The 14,774-nt window shown below is 39.7% G+C and overlaps 1 protein-coding gene across 2 annotated transcripts in view; it reads left to right on the forward strand.

The window, feature by feature from the left end:
• The window catches only part of AKR1D1 (aldo-keto reductase family 1 member D1), a 59,585-nt gene that overhangs the window by 40,378 nt on the left and 4,433 nt on the right, over nt 1–14,774 (forward strand). For both annotated transcript variants that reach the window (XM_088141126.1, XM_088141128.1), the window contains exons 4-6: nt 1,851–1,928; nt 4,481–4,603; nt 8,080–8,189. In XM_088141126.1, coding sequence (XP_087997252.1) covers nt 1,851–1,928; nt 4,481–4,603; nt 8,080–8,189 — 311 coding nt within the window. The remainder of the gene's footprint in view (nt 1–1,850; nt 1,929–4,480; nt 4,604–8,079; nt 8,190–14,774) is intronic.

The following is a 14,774-nucleotide window of genomic DNA, read 5'->3' on the forward strand; positions in this document are numbered from 1 at the left end:
ATTAAGTTGAAACGTGTTTTATAAGTCATTGTGGATGAGTTTGTACCTCATCATTAGCACATTTATTTATTTATTTATTTGAATGTATTGGCCACCCAACTCCAGTGGACTCACATAATCACGTGACTCACGTGACTCACTGAGTCATAGCATGGCTTAGCAGTCAATATGCTTGCCAGTGTTCCACTTAAGCTGCTCCAGTTCCACCATTAATAGTGAGAGTCAGTGTGTGCAATGGCAGGTTCTTTCACTGATAAGCCATATTACAGTTCTGCATGTTGTGTAAAGGTACCCTCTAAATCAAAAGTAAGGTTTAGGCTTCTTTGTAAACCAGTTCACAGTATAGGCCTAAAACTACTAAGACCATTAGGGCCGGATCTGACAGTCCTTAGTTTGGTCATCTTCAACTAGGTACCATCAAATGTGTTGGGTTTTAACTGTGGTAAATAATGCTGACTGTGGAATTCCAATAAATATGCAAGACACTAGGTTGAAGAAAGCAGCTTTAGTATAATAAACCTTCCTGATGTTTTTGATTTCCTGGCATGATCATATGGATTTTCTCTCCTACACTTTGCAACCTGTATGGCACCTCAATGCATCCATGTTTATTAATATTTTCTGCCACCAAATACCATAAACCATTATAAACAAAAATCTACCAAACTCATATCTCTTGCAGTCTAGAAATAGGTATGGCATTAATTACAACATGACCTGCGAAGTGGACCATAGGGGCGTGTGAGGACATAATATTATATAACAGTGATATGTCTCTGCTCTGAGAGCTTAAGGGGAGGTGGACCGTTCTAAAGACAGACTGAGTGAATCAAATAAGACATAATTTGCATTATTTTCAGGCAGTATGAATAATACTTGTATAGTTTCCTGTTATTGTACAAGTAATAGGGTTGTTCCCCTAGTCCTATGAACTATGCAAGTAATAATTTTTTTCCTACTAGTCCTGTGAATTTCATTTGGGATATAGGTGACTAACAGAGTATTGGCAGCTGCCTCCATTTCCCCAGTCCCACCCACATAACTCCTTTGAGACATCATCAAAAAGAAGAATAGGCTGATTATCCTTAAATTCTGTTTGGGCTCTTGTTTCTATTGGCTTTCTGCCTAAAGAGAGGGAGGGAGCCCAGCTGTACATTCCCAGCTTGCTAAATCACCGTTTAGCAAGCTAGAGATCAATGTTCTGCTAATATTGTTAAATTCTTGCTTAAATGGTAAAGTGAGAGGGGAAAAAATTGCTTTAATTCAGAATATCCATTTGTAATGCTACCCATTCTCAGTTAATCTTAATGGATAAGAATTCTAGAGGCAGTGCCGGTCTTAGTTCAGTTTTCTTTCAAAGAGAAAGTGCTAGAGATTCAGCTAGGAGTTGGCCAGTACTGGGATCCTGTTCCTCTTTCCTAGTTAGAAAACTTTGTGCTCCAATGTCTAGTTGCTCTTTCGCAGAAGCACCAAAAGAAAGACATACTGGCCTCTCAAGAGTAATATAAAGGAATTAGGTCAAGTGTAAGCAATCTAGTATCCTTCAGATGTTTAAGGCTTCAACTCCCACAATGACAGATTATGGGAGTGATACTCCTAAACATCTGGAGCACATCAGGTTGCTTACACTTGACCTAATCCATGTTGGGTCTGACATATCTGACATGCATCTGAGGGTAAATGTTCTGTTCAATAAATTGAAACAGTTTTGAGCTTTTCTCCCCAAATATCTACCTTCTCTTCAAACTGTAGGGAAACTTTCTTCTTGTCCAAAATTAACAGAATATTGAAGCATTGTGAGAGTTTCTCCCTTCTCCCCTACTTCCCCTGTGACATTTTTGTTTTTTCAGCCAGGAGACAACCTCTATCCTATAGATGAAAATGGAAAATGGATTTATCATGAAACAGATCTATGCGCCACATGGGAGGTGAGTATTTAGGAAGGATGAACCTCATCATAACTAACAGTGTCTAAAACTTTGTCATATTCATTAGGACATGTCTTTCAGTAAATTTGGGGGAAGGGGGTGGAAAGAAAGCCATCTAAGTTAGGTGCCACTGCATACCTCAACAGCAATGGATTCTGAGTTATATGCTATGCAGAAGCAGTAGCATTGGCCTTAAATTTAGGTGTGCCCAAGATTGGTCAGTTTAGCTGCCTGTGATGAGGAGCAGCTCATATCATTCTGGCAAAAAAAAAAATAAAAAATTAAATTAAATTAAATTAAATTAAAAACAATGCAACACAACACAACACAATACAATACAATACATGTACAATGCAGGAATGATCTGTTCAATTAATTGTCCAAAATTATAAAGCTACAAAGGGTGGGGTAGGTCATCAGGTATGATGAATCTGGCATGCATTCTGTAATTTGTCAAATGGCATTACTGTTTTCATGATATCTGGAGGGTTAAGCCATCTTAGTCTTTGCAGTAAGTCTTATGGCACCTTAAAAATGAATATATTTTAGTTTACAGGCTTTTATTGAAGTCAATACATGTCACAGAGAGATAGAAGAGAAACTTTTTGTGTAGTTAATGATATTGTTTGTGTGGGGAGCAGAATTATTTCAAAGCCTGGAGACAGAAAAACCAAACTAGTAAGAATGTAGAAGAAATGGAAGGACTGTTCTTGTCAGGTCAATGTTGTAAAAAACCCCAAAGTGGCATGTATTCCTTAACGGCCAGGAAATCCATTGCCTTGCATGTTATTGTCCTGAAAAAGAAATATTGTTACACAGAGTTGTTCTGGGGAGGAAAAATAAAATACAGAGCCAGTACTGAAGTGACACATGTTTTTAAACAATGTCCCTTAGACATGACATAGATATTATTGCATCGGAACTGCTTACTATATAACTCTAATGTGATAAGAAACTGATCCGCATTTAATTTCTCAGAAGGGTGTTAAATCCGAATGAATCTGAACTCTCTTACCTTGCATGTATATTACTTTGTATTTTCTTTTTGCAGTTGCACCACTTTGAGGTAAGAGGTAGTTCTGAAATGCTGGGCGTTTTGAGTATTGCCATTTCTGATAAATAAATGGACATAAATTATAACATTAGCATCACCATGTGCTGCAGCATCATTCATTCAGTGTTCCATCTGAATCATGCCATAGGACAGATGTTCCCTGGGCAAACCTAATAGCTTGTATTGTTATATGAAACAATATGAAGTTCTTAGTACCTCCAAGCCACACACTTTTTAAGAATAGTTTGGACCTCAAGAATAAGATTGAGTTAACATGTTTATAACTGAAATTTCTAGCCATGAGGTTAGGAACCACCATGGTAGGTTTGTTTGTTTATTTTTATTTATTATTATTATTATTATTATTATTATTATTATTATTATTATTATTAAGCACTTAATGTTATATGAAATATTGGTCAGGTACTCCACACCACTGATAATTTACTAATTGCACCATAATGAAAGAAGCTCAAGCCAGTTTTATTCCATTTTCTAAATTGCAGCTTCTTCCTTAAGTCCTGCACCAGCCAAGAGGTTGTGAAATTGACTACTGTGTAAGGAATAATAAGCAATGGAATTCTGAAATTGACCAGACCATATGGCAAACAAGGTGGGAAGACTCCCACCTGGAGCTATGCGTGGGCATGGGCTTGAACCCAGACTCAGAAAAGGACTTGACCAGATCCATTGGAGAAGGCTAATACTGAGGCAGAGATGAAAACTGGGTAGATTCTAGGAACGTGGTGATATTTGAGCCACAAGACTGGGCACTCTTGAGCCAGAGACATTTGACTTGGTAACTCCAGAATTTGTATCATACGTGTCTGTGTACACACACACATACCAAGATGAATCACTGTGTCAGGAATTGTTGCCATCTTTTGGCCTAGCAATGCAAGCAATGAGAAAAATCCCAGAGAAGCACCAGGCTCTACTCTGGTGGCATGCCCTATTAAGGCCTACTGCTCCTCAAGGAGTAGGGATCTGAATGTAGAAACATAAAAGTCAGATGTTGTTCGGGGCGACTGCTTCCTAGACAAAACCAATTGCAGGAGAAGGCCTTTCTCTCTCATCTTCCTTTTTCTTAATGCTGTCACATTTTATTCTTTGCCAATTCTTGTACCTGATCTCCATTAAAATTCTTGCTCAAGTATAATCTCTTTAGCCAACCCTTTAGCCAATCCTTTAGTGGGGGGTGAGGCAACCTGCCCTTCCTTCATCTCCTTTGCCTTCCTCAACTGGGTGCCCTCCAGATATGTAAACCTGAACTCCCATAGTTCTCCAGCCAGCATGGCCGTTCCTGAGAATGGGAAATTCCATTTCTGGGAATAAATCCACACAAGGAACACCTAGGTTGGTGGAGGCTGCATTCATCATGGATCTTTTCCCCACAGCAGCATCATAATTCAATCACCTTTATTTGTTCTGTTCTCCTAAGCAGTAAGAACATTATTTGCCAGTTTGTTACATTGTTTTGCCTACTTCATTCTGACAGGCTTTGGAAGCATGTAAAGATGCAGGCTTGGTGAAATCTCTTGGCGTATCCAACTTCAACCGTAGGCAGCTGGAAATGATTCTGAACAAGCCAGGTCTGAAGTACAAACCTGTCAGTAACCAGGTAATGACTGCCAATGGATAAGCCCGTTTCAGCATGTAATGAGTGGCATGTGCCATTGGTGCTTGACCAGTGTATCTTAGCATCAAAATACCTTGTATGATGCATCTTCATGACTTCCCATTTATGTTCCTTTTTAATATATGTGGATTTATTTATCTTAGCAAATTTTACAGCAGTAAATACAAAAGAAAAAAAAACAAAGAAATATATGAAAAGCAACCCAATATGTCATTTTTCATATATTCCTCTTTCTGGGTTTGTTTGTCTGTTTTTGGTACTTCTTGCTATAAAATGTTAGATAAATAAAAAAAAAAACATGTTACAAAAAAACCCCCTAGTGAACCTATCCATTCAACCTTCCAAAAAGGCCTTGAAATTTTGGCTAAATTAAAGAAGGAGCCAATACATACTCAACCAGGACAAGCATAAAATCATGTTAATTTTGTGGTCAAGCTTTAATCATGGGAATTTAAAGTAATTAATTCCACTCTATTGCCAGAAGAGGCTTTTACCCTTGGGGGAGGGAGACATTTTAGGCAGTGACCCACCTGCAGTAATATCTAAACATGTAGCATTTCAGAGCTTTCAGGATTAGGCCAATTTTCCCCAGGTGAGCTAGCTGGGAGTGATGGAACAAGTCAGAATGGCATTGTCCACTCTGACTGACAGCAACTTTCAGAGTTTCTGATCTGGGCCATCAGCTCCATAATTCTTTTCAGTGGATGAGTGGAAGACACTTTTTTATGAACATATCATGTATGTACCATACATTCTGCGGAAGAAAGTTGGGAAATAAAGTAACACAGCTGATGTGTTAAATCAAAGATAGGAAATGATAATAATTGCACTTAACTTAAAAATGTGGGGAAAAAACACTAAGCAGAGAAAATCTGGATTTTGTTGAATTTTGTTGAATTAGTTGGGGGTGGTAGGAATGATAGCCCAGAGCACCAGGTTTAGAAATAATGCCCTGAATTATGGCTCCTTTTCTTCCTAAAGGGCCATATCCCTTATATCAAACTGATCATGAATAATTTATTGCAGATACTTGGCTTTCTTCCTTGACAATTAACAACTGAAAATGTGATGCTACACAGCTCAGAAGGCTCTGTCATCAGAAAAATCTTGTGGCCCTTACTATAAAAGGGTTATCTTGTAGACAACGAGGTTCTAAGGCATATGTGATTTTTTTTTTAATACAAACTTGCTGAAAGCAGGCTAAAACAATTTTCTTGGCAGTTAGAAAAGGTCAGTGTGTTCCCCAGCTTGAACTTTCAGTTGAAACGCATGGATTAGCCTAACTGGAACCTTATTCTACCCCTTTAGAGGCCCCCAGTTTTAGCCACAGGAGATTCTGTGGGATTTAGAACTTGTGGTTCCCTTGGTCTGCTATTTCCATAAATGTCACACGCCATTCAGCAGCCTGGAGTAAACTGGAACAATTCAATGAAGCAATAACTTATTAGCAGCATAACTGGCCAGGCTATTCAGAGTCCTGGGTAGTTGAATCTTCTCCTTCCCTGTTCCAGACTTTCACTGTTTCCTTTTGCAAGGAAATAATATTGAAGGTACAACCATAGGAATTGCTTAAGTGTTCCAGTGCACACCTCTCATGTAACCTGTTGAAATGGTTTTATGGATTTATCTTTTGACAACATTTGAATGTACAGTCTTTTAAGTGGAAAGGCAACTTTCTGGTTTGGTGCCCATAATCTTTAGTGTCTTCCCTTTCATGTTATTGCATGAAAGATTGATAGGCTGAGTTATCACACTAGGCTTTAACATGTTTTGTTTATGTTTAGCTTTAGTTATGAGAATCCAATTAAAGTTTATTTGGGATTAAGCAAGCCATGGCTGAGTGTGTTGTACTCCTATATGATAAGAACTACTGTGTTTACATTTAAAGCCCAAATGTCAGAGGAAGTATTCACTGATCATTGCTAGCTGTGGACAGTGGTGGGGTTTTTAAGCTTGATTTTTTTGTTTTAACTATAAAACAGCTTGAGATACTTCAGTATATGAAGTGGGACATAAATATATTTAATAATAATAGTTTATCCATATGTGAGTGTAATGTGCAGAAGTCCCACATACAGTTTAGAAGTTCTCCTGCAATACTAAGTAGAGTGTACACATTAACCATGGTGGGCTACTTGAGCTTTTACGCATTATTGAATTATTGGAGAATATTGTCCATGGGGGGCAGTCTATCTCTGGGTCTATGATGTCTAATCTCGATGTCTAATCTCTCTATCTCTATCTCTGTCTCTGTTTGTACGTATCTCTACTCAGACAGACTCAGGGTACCAATAAGGTTATGCTGAGATTTTTCCTCCAATGCTTTGGAAGTGTTGTTCCTCTGCAAAAAGGACTTCTGGTTTTCTTTCTCATTTTCAGGATACTTCAATAGTTCTTTCCAATTTCTTATGGTTTGTTTTTTTCACTTACTACAGAGATCAAAATTGGTAGAAGATTCTCTCTCACCCACCCTGCCCCAATTTCCAAATTTCTCCATCTTTCCTGGTAGCTTTATGCCTCCTCATCTGAAAAGCTTCTGTGGGGAGTAACTCTACCTGATGTCTTGCCTTGGGATGGGGTGGAAAAATTAGAAGCCACAGAAGCTGCAACCCACTAGAAAATAGGCAGGACTGTCATCTGTCTGTCTTGGCCCCTTTGAACTAAAGTATATGCAAGAAGCATGTATCTCACCCCCAAAAATTATACCAATGTACATCTCCCCTCCTTTTTGTAGAGGGGGGGAAAGGCTGAATAGTTATTCTTTTTTCATCATTTTGATGTAGAATAAAAAATGCAGAAGAATGTTGTGCCCAACCAAGCTAATATAATTGTTTTTATATGAGAAATAAAAAATGATTAATAATTGATTAAATGCAAAACCCCATGTTAGGCACTTCAAAGAATATTCAACAATAGATAAAACTGCAGCTAAGGCTTGACTGGAGAGTCAGTTTGGTGTAGTGGTTAAGGCATCAGGCTAGAAACTGGGAGGCCATGAGTTCTAGTCCTGGCATCGGCATGAAAGCTGGCTGGGTGACCTTGGGCCAGCCACTCTCTCTCAGCCCTAGGAAGAAGAAGGCCAGCCACTTCTGAAACCTTGCCAGGAAAACTGCAGGGACTCATCCAGGCAGTCACCAGGAGTCAACAGTGACTCAAAGGCACCAAAAAAAAAAAAAAAGAAGATGATGACTTGACTGGGCCAAACTTCCTGTGACACTGAACTGAGTGAGGTCTCCTAAATTAGTTTGAACATTTCTGCCTGTTTAACAAAATGCGGCTATGGAGGCTTCAAACCAGAGACAGAAACCTATGCAGGGAAGGAGGCTTCTTAATACTTCCCCATTTGATGCTTTGTCCTTTTAAAGTTGTTGCTTCCTGCAAAAACAGGTACAGCTAACTTTGTTTTTGTTTCTTAACTCCAATTTTGTTTAATTCTGCATTTCCCACTATGTCTGTAGATTGAATGCCATCCATACTTCACCCAACCCAAACTTTTAGAGTTCTGCAAATTGCATGATATTGTTCCTGTTGGGTACAGTCCACTTGGCACATCAAGAGATGAAAACTGGTAAGACTTTGTATTGAAAATGGGGGGGGGGGGAAAGAGGAGCAATAGTGAAGCAGATGTTAAAGGGTTTATAGTTCGACACTGATGCACTGATGTCATGGATGCATTGCAGTGTTCCATCACTGAGATTGACAGGGCAATTCTATGTGGGTGGGAATGTGAGGTAGATTGTCTACCTAAAAGTTCTCCTGAACTGCTAAGCAGAAAGTTGAGTGGTGGGGATGGTGATAACCAGATCTAATGTTTTCGTGATCCATCCTCATTGAACACTCCCTTTTTATCATGACTCCAGACAGTGCACTACCTGTCAGGAGTCATGAGTAGAGAAACAGAGGGGGGTCAGTTCTCTAATTATACAGCCTGCAATTTCCCCTTTCCCTACAAGAGAAGTTCTGCTCTATTTTAATGCCACAGGGCTCCCTTTCCAGGCATCAGAACACAGCCTCACCTGAATGTATGGGGTCATTTTCCCTAATAATCACAAATGTTCTTCTATTGTTTTCTGGAAAAAAAAATAGTTTAAATAGGGGTTAAGAGTGGGATAGTCACCTCATTTTATAAAATCATTTTGATTGATTGATTGATTGATTGATTGATTGATTGATTATGTGCCATCAAGTCATTTTTGACTCCTAGCAACCACAGACAATCTATCCATAACCTGGTCTTTCAAGTCTCCCAATGGCGCACTCATCACCACCATAATTGAGTCCATCCACCTTGCTGTTGGTCATCCTCTTCTTCTCTTTCCTTCTACCTTTCCCAACATTACAGCCTTTTCCAGAGAGCTGGGTCTTCGCAAAATATGTCTGAAGTAGGATAATTTGAGCCTGGTCATTTGTGCCTTGAGTGAGAACTCTGGGTTGGTTTGTACAGTGATCCATCAATTTACTTGGTTGTCCACGATATTCTCAGGAGTCTTCTCCAGCACCAAAATTGAAAAGCATTAATACTCTTCCTATCCTGCTTCTTTGAAGTCCAACTTTCACTTCCATGGAGTGTCACAGGGAATACCATGGTTGGCACAATTCTGATCTTTGTAGGTATAGACACATCACAGCATTTGAATATCTTTTCCAAGGCCCTCATGGCTGCTCTGTTGAGTGCTATTCTATGGTGTATTTCTTGACTGCTTGTTTCTTTACTGTTGATGGTTTATCCTAAAATGCAGAAGCTATCCACCACTTCAGTAGTTTCATTATCAATTCTAAGGCCTGTTGTTCAACCTGTTGTCATTAGTTTGGTCTTCTTTATATTTAATTTTAGTCCCATTTTTTCACTGTGCTCTTTAATTATTAGTATTAGGGCTTGCAGATCCTTTGCATTTTTGGCTATCAGAGTAGTGTCATCAGCATAACACAGGTTATTGATGTTTCTTCCTCCAGTTTTAAAACCATGTTCATCTTCTTTCAGTCCAGCTTCCCTTAATATATATCCCGCATATAGGTTGAATAAATAAGGGGAGAGTATGCAGCCTTCCCCTTCATGGATCACTGCCTTGTCGTGGCGAAGGGGCTTGCGTAACTCAGTGAAGCCATGAGCTATACCGTGCAGGGCCACCCAAGACGGACAGGTCATGACAGAGAGTTCTGACAAAATGTGGTCCACTGGAGAAGGAAATGGCAACCCACTCCAGTATCCTTGCCAAGAAAACCCCATGGACAATGTTAAAAGGCTAAAAGATATGATGCCGGAAGATGAGCCCCTCAGGTCGGAAGGTGTCCAATATGCTACTGGGGAAGAGCAGAGGGCAATTCCAAGTAGCTCCAGAAAGAGTGAAGCGGCTGGGCCAAAGCCGAAAGGACGTTCAGCTGTGGATGTATCTGGAAGCGAAAAGAAGGTCCGATGCTGTAAAGAACAATATTGTATAGGTACCTGGAATGTAAGATCTATGAATCAAGGCAAGCAGGATGTGGTCAAACATGAGATGACAAGATTGAACGTCAACATCTTGGGAATCAGCGAATTGAAATGGACGGGAATTGGTGAATTTAATTTAGGTGACTATTATATCTACTACTGTGGCCAAGAAACCCTTAGAAGAAATGGAGTTGCACTCATAGTCAATAAAGGAGTGGGAAAGGCAGTAATGGGGTACAACCTCAAAAACGACAGAATGATCTCAGTGCGTATCCAAGGCAAACCATTCAACATCACAGTAATCCAAGTCTTTGCCCCAACCACTGATGCCAAAGAAGCTGAAGTTGACCGGTTCTATGAAGACCTACAACACCTTTTAGAACTAGCACCAAAAAAAGATGTCTCTTTCATCATAGGGGATTGGAATGCTAAAGTAGGAAGTCAAGGAGTAATCGGAATAACAGGCAAGTTTGGCCTTGGAGTACAAAATGAAGCAGGGCAAAGGCTAATAGAGTTCTGTCAAGAGAACAAGCTAGTCATAGCAAACACTCTTTTCCAACAACACAAGAGACAACTCTACACATGGACATCACCAGATGGTCAATACCGAAACCAGATTGATTATATACTTTGCAGCCAAAGATGGAGAAGCTCTGTATAGACAGCAAAAACAAGACCAGGAGCTGACTGTGGCTCAGATCATGAGCTGCTTACTGCAAAATTTAGGCTTAAATTGAAAAATGTAGGGAAAACCACTAGACCACTCCGGTATGACCTAGATCATATTCCTTGTGAGTACACAGTGAAGGTGATGAATAGATTTAGAGGATTAGATTTGGTAGACAGAGCGCCTGAAGAACTATGGATGGAGGTCTGTAACATTGTACAGGAGGCATCAACTAAAACCATCCCAAAGAAAAAGAAATGCAAGAAAGCAAAATGGCTGTCAGATGAGGCTTTACAAATAGCTGTGGAAAGAAAGAATGTGAAAAGCAAGGGTGAAAGGGAAAGATATAAGCAATTGAATGCAGATTTCCAGAGAATAGCAAGGAGAAATAAGAAGGCCTTCTTAAATGAACAATGCAAAGAAATCGAGGAAAACAATAGAATGGGGAAGACTAGAGATCTCTTCAATAAAATTGGAGATATCAAAGGAACGTTTAGTGCAAAGATGGGCATGATAAAGGACAAAAAAGGCAGGGACCTAACAGAAGCAGAAGAGATTAAGAAGAGGTGGCAAGAATACCCAGAAGAACTATACAAGAAAGATCTTAATGTCCCTGATGTCCATGCTGGTGTGGTCACTGACCTTGAGCCAGACATCCTAGAGAGTGAAGTCAAGTGGGCCTTAGGAAGCATTGCTAACAACAAAGCTAGTGGAGATGACAGTATTCCAGCTGAGTTATTTAAAATACTAAAAGACGATGCTGTTAAAGTGCTGCACTCAATATGCCAGCAAGTTTGGAAAACACAACAGTGGCCACGGGATTGGAAAAGGTCAGTTTACGTTCCAATTCCAAAGAAGGGCAATGCCAAAGAATGCTCAAACTATCGCACAATTGCACTCATTTCACATGCTAGCAAGGTTATGCTCAAAATCCTACAAGCTAGGCTTCAGCAGTACGTGAACCGAGAACTACCGGATGTACAAGCTGGATTTCGAAGAGGCAAAGGAACTAGAGATCAAATTGCCAACATTCGCTGGATCATGGAGAAAGCACGAGAGTTCCAGAAAAACATCTACTTCTGCTTCATTGACTATGCAAAAGCCTTTGATTGTGTGGATCACAACAAATTGTGGCAAATTCTTAAAGAGATGGGGATACCAGACCATCTTACCTGTCTCCTGAGAAATCTGTATGTGGGCCAAGAAGCAACAGTTAGAACCGGTCACGGAACAACCAATTGGTTCAAAATAGGGAAAGGTGTACGACAAGGCTGTATACTGTCACCCTGCTTATTTAACCTATATGCAGAGTACATCATGAGAAATGCCAGGCTGGAAGAATCACAAGCCAGAATTAAGATTGCAGGGAGAATCATCAATAACCTCAGATATGTAGACGATACCACCCTAATGGCAGAAAGTAAAGAAGAACTAAAGAGCCTCTTGATGAGGGTGAAAGAGGAGAGTGCGAAAGCTGGCTTGAAACTCAACATTAAAAAAACTAAGATCATGGCATCTGGACCCATCAATTCCTGGCAAATAGAAGGGGTAGAAATGGAAGCAGTAACAGACTTCATTTATTCGGGCTCCAAGATCACCGCAGACGGAGACTGCAGCCATGAAATTAAAAGACGCTTGCTCCTTGGGAGAAAAGCTATGGCAAACCTAGATAGCATACTAAAAAGCAGAGACGTCACCTTGCCGACAAAGATCCGCATAGTCACAGCTATGGTTTTTCCAGTAGTAATGTATGGCTGTGAGAGCTGGACCATAAAGAAGGCTGAGCGCCGAAGAATTGATGCCTTTGAACTGTGGTGCTGGAGAAGACTCTTAAGAGTCCCCTGGACTGCTAGAAGGTCAAACCAGTCAATCTTAAAGGAAATCAACCCTGATTGCTCATTGGAAGGATTGATAATTAAGCTCAAGCTCAGATACTTTGGTCACCTAATGCGAAGAGAGGACTCTTTGGAAAAGACCCTGATGCTGGGAAAAATTGAAGGCAAAAGGAGAACAGGACGGCAGAGGATGAGATGGTTAGATAGCATCACTGAAGCAATGAGCATGAAACTGAGCAAACTCAGGGAGGCAGTGAAGGACAGGAAGGCCTGGCACAATATGGTTCATGGGGTCACGAAGAGTCGGACACGACTTAACGACTGAACAACAACAACAAAATGCAGCCTTGTCGCACTCCTTTGCCAACCTGGAGCCAGTCTGTTTTGCCATGTTCTGTCTGTATTGTGGCTTCCTGACCTGTATATAGGCTTTGCATGAGGACAACAACATGTTCTGGAATTCCCACTTTTCTGACCATATTCCACAACTTGAGGTGATCGACACAATTAGAGGCTTCTCTATAATCAATGAAGCACATACTGACTTCTTTTTGGTATTCTTTGGCTTTCTCCATTATCCAGCATGCATCAGCAATAGTGTTTCACGCTCCTCGACCTTTTCTAAAGCCAGCTTGAACATCTGGCTCTCTTTTTCCATGTAGGGCTCTAATCTGCATTGGATGATCCTAAGTATTATTTTGCTAGCGTATGTAATTAAGGATATTGTATGATAGTTTGCACACTCTGTTAAGTCTCCTTTTTTTTGGTATTGGAATGTAGATTGACCTCTTCTAATCGGTTGGCCACTGTGTCATTCTCCAGATTTGCCAGTTAGAACCTTGAGTGATTTTTCTTCTGTTGCTTGCCATATTTCAGTGGGTATTCCATCAGTTCCTGTAGCTTTCCGACATGGTAATGACTGGAGTGCTGATCTTCATCTTCTAGTAAGTAAGGAATATATTCTAAGGTATCTTGGATGTTAACATCTCTACTGTATAGTGTTTCAGTATACTCCTTTCATTCTCCTTTGAACTCCTTTGAATTAGTTACTATCTGTCCATTGGTGTCCTTTAGCATACCAATTTGAGGTTGGAACCTCCTTTTGATTTCAGAGATCTTTTGAAAGACTTTCCTGGTTTTTCCATGTTAGTTTCCATCATCAGTGTTTTTACAGATGTTGTTGTAATACTGCTTCTTGTCTCTTCTAACAGCTCTCTGAAACTCTCTGTTAAGTTCCTTTCTGAGATTTTTGTCTTTCTTGGCTTAGGCTTCTCTTCTTAGCAAATTTCCATGGTTTGTTCTGGCACCCAGTTTGCTTTCTTCTCTTTCTTAATTTTTAGCAGTCTCTTTTCACATTTATTCTTAACAACTTCTTTAAGTTCATTCCATAATTCCTCAGGTTCTCTATCAACGAGGTTCAGGACTTCAAAGCGATTCTTGATGTTCTCCTTGAAAATGGTGGGTATATGTTCAAGATCATATCATAGAAACTGACTGGCTTTCTTCTTCTTCTTTAGCTTAACTTGGAGATTGCACATGAGCAGTTCATGATCTCTTCCACAGTCAGCACATGGCCATGACTTTGATGCTATAATTGAGCTCCTCCACCTCCTTTTAACAATAATATAGTCAATGTAATTTCTATGTACTCCATCTGGTGATGTCCATGTATAGAGGCATCGTTTTAGTTGTTTGAAGACAGTGCTAGCTATGAAGAAATCATTGGAGTGGCAGAAATTAATAAATTGGTCTCCTGCTCCATTTTGGTTTTGTTAGCCATACAATCCAACTACACTTGCCTCTTTCATGTTTCCAATTTTGTCATTCCAGTCACCAATCACAAGCAGCACATCTTGCTTGCATGTTCTGTCAAATCATAGAATCATAGAAAAAAGCCATAGTCAGTATTTTGATTCAATATGTTTACATACGAAGAAAGCAGTATTAGAAGTATTGGTCATCCTCATCCAAATGGCTGAGATTATGTAATTATTCCAGACACTAAATTTCTGTTTGAAAAACAATAGAAGAATAAAACAATATGCTTCAAGTAACAACCAGCACAGGAAGATAGAAAACATGAAAAATAAACTATTTAAATTCAGAGCATAAACTCTGTATATAAAACATCCAGGAGAAGAAACATATCTGCTTGACCCTTATTTCCATTATTGTTCTCAGCCAGCTCCAGTTTAGAAGATACATTCTTTTCTATATTAAACT

The sequence above is a fragment of the Python bivittatus genome, unplaced genomic scaffold (assembly GCF_059951505.1).
Source record: "Python bivittatus isolate LINGU-HERP-01145 unplaced genomic scaffold, Pbiv_v1 ctg000330_np1212, whole genome shotgun sequence".
NCBI classification, from domain to species: Eukaryota; Metazoa; Chordata; class Lepidosauria; order Squamata; family Pythonidae; genus Python; species Python bivittatus.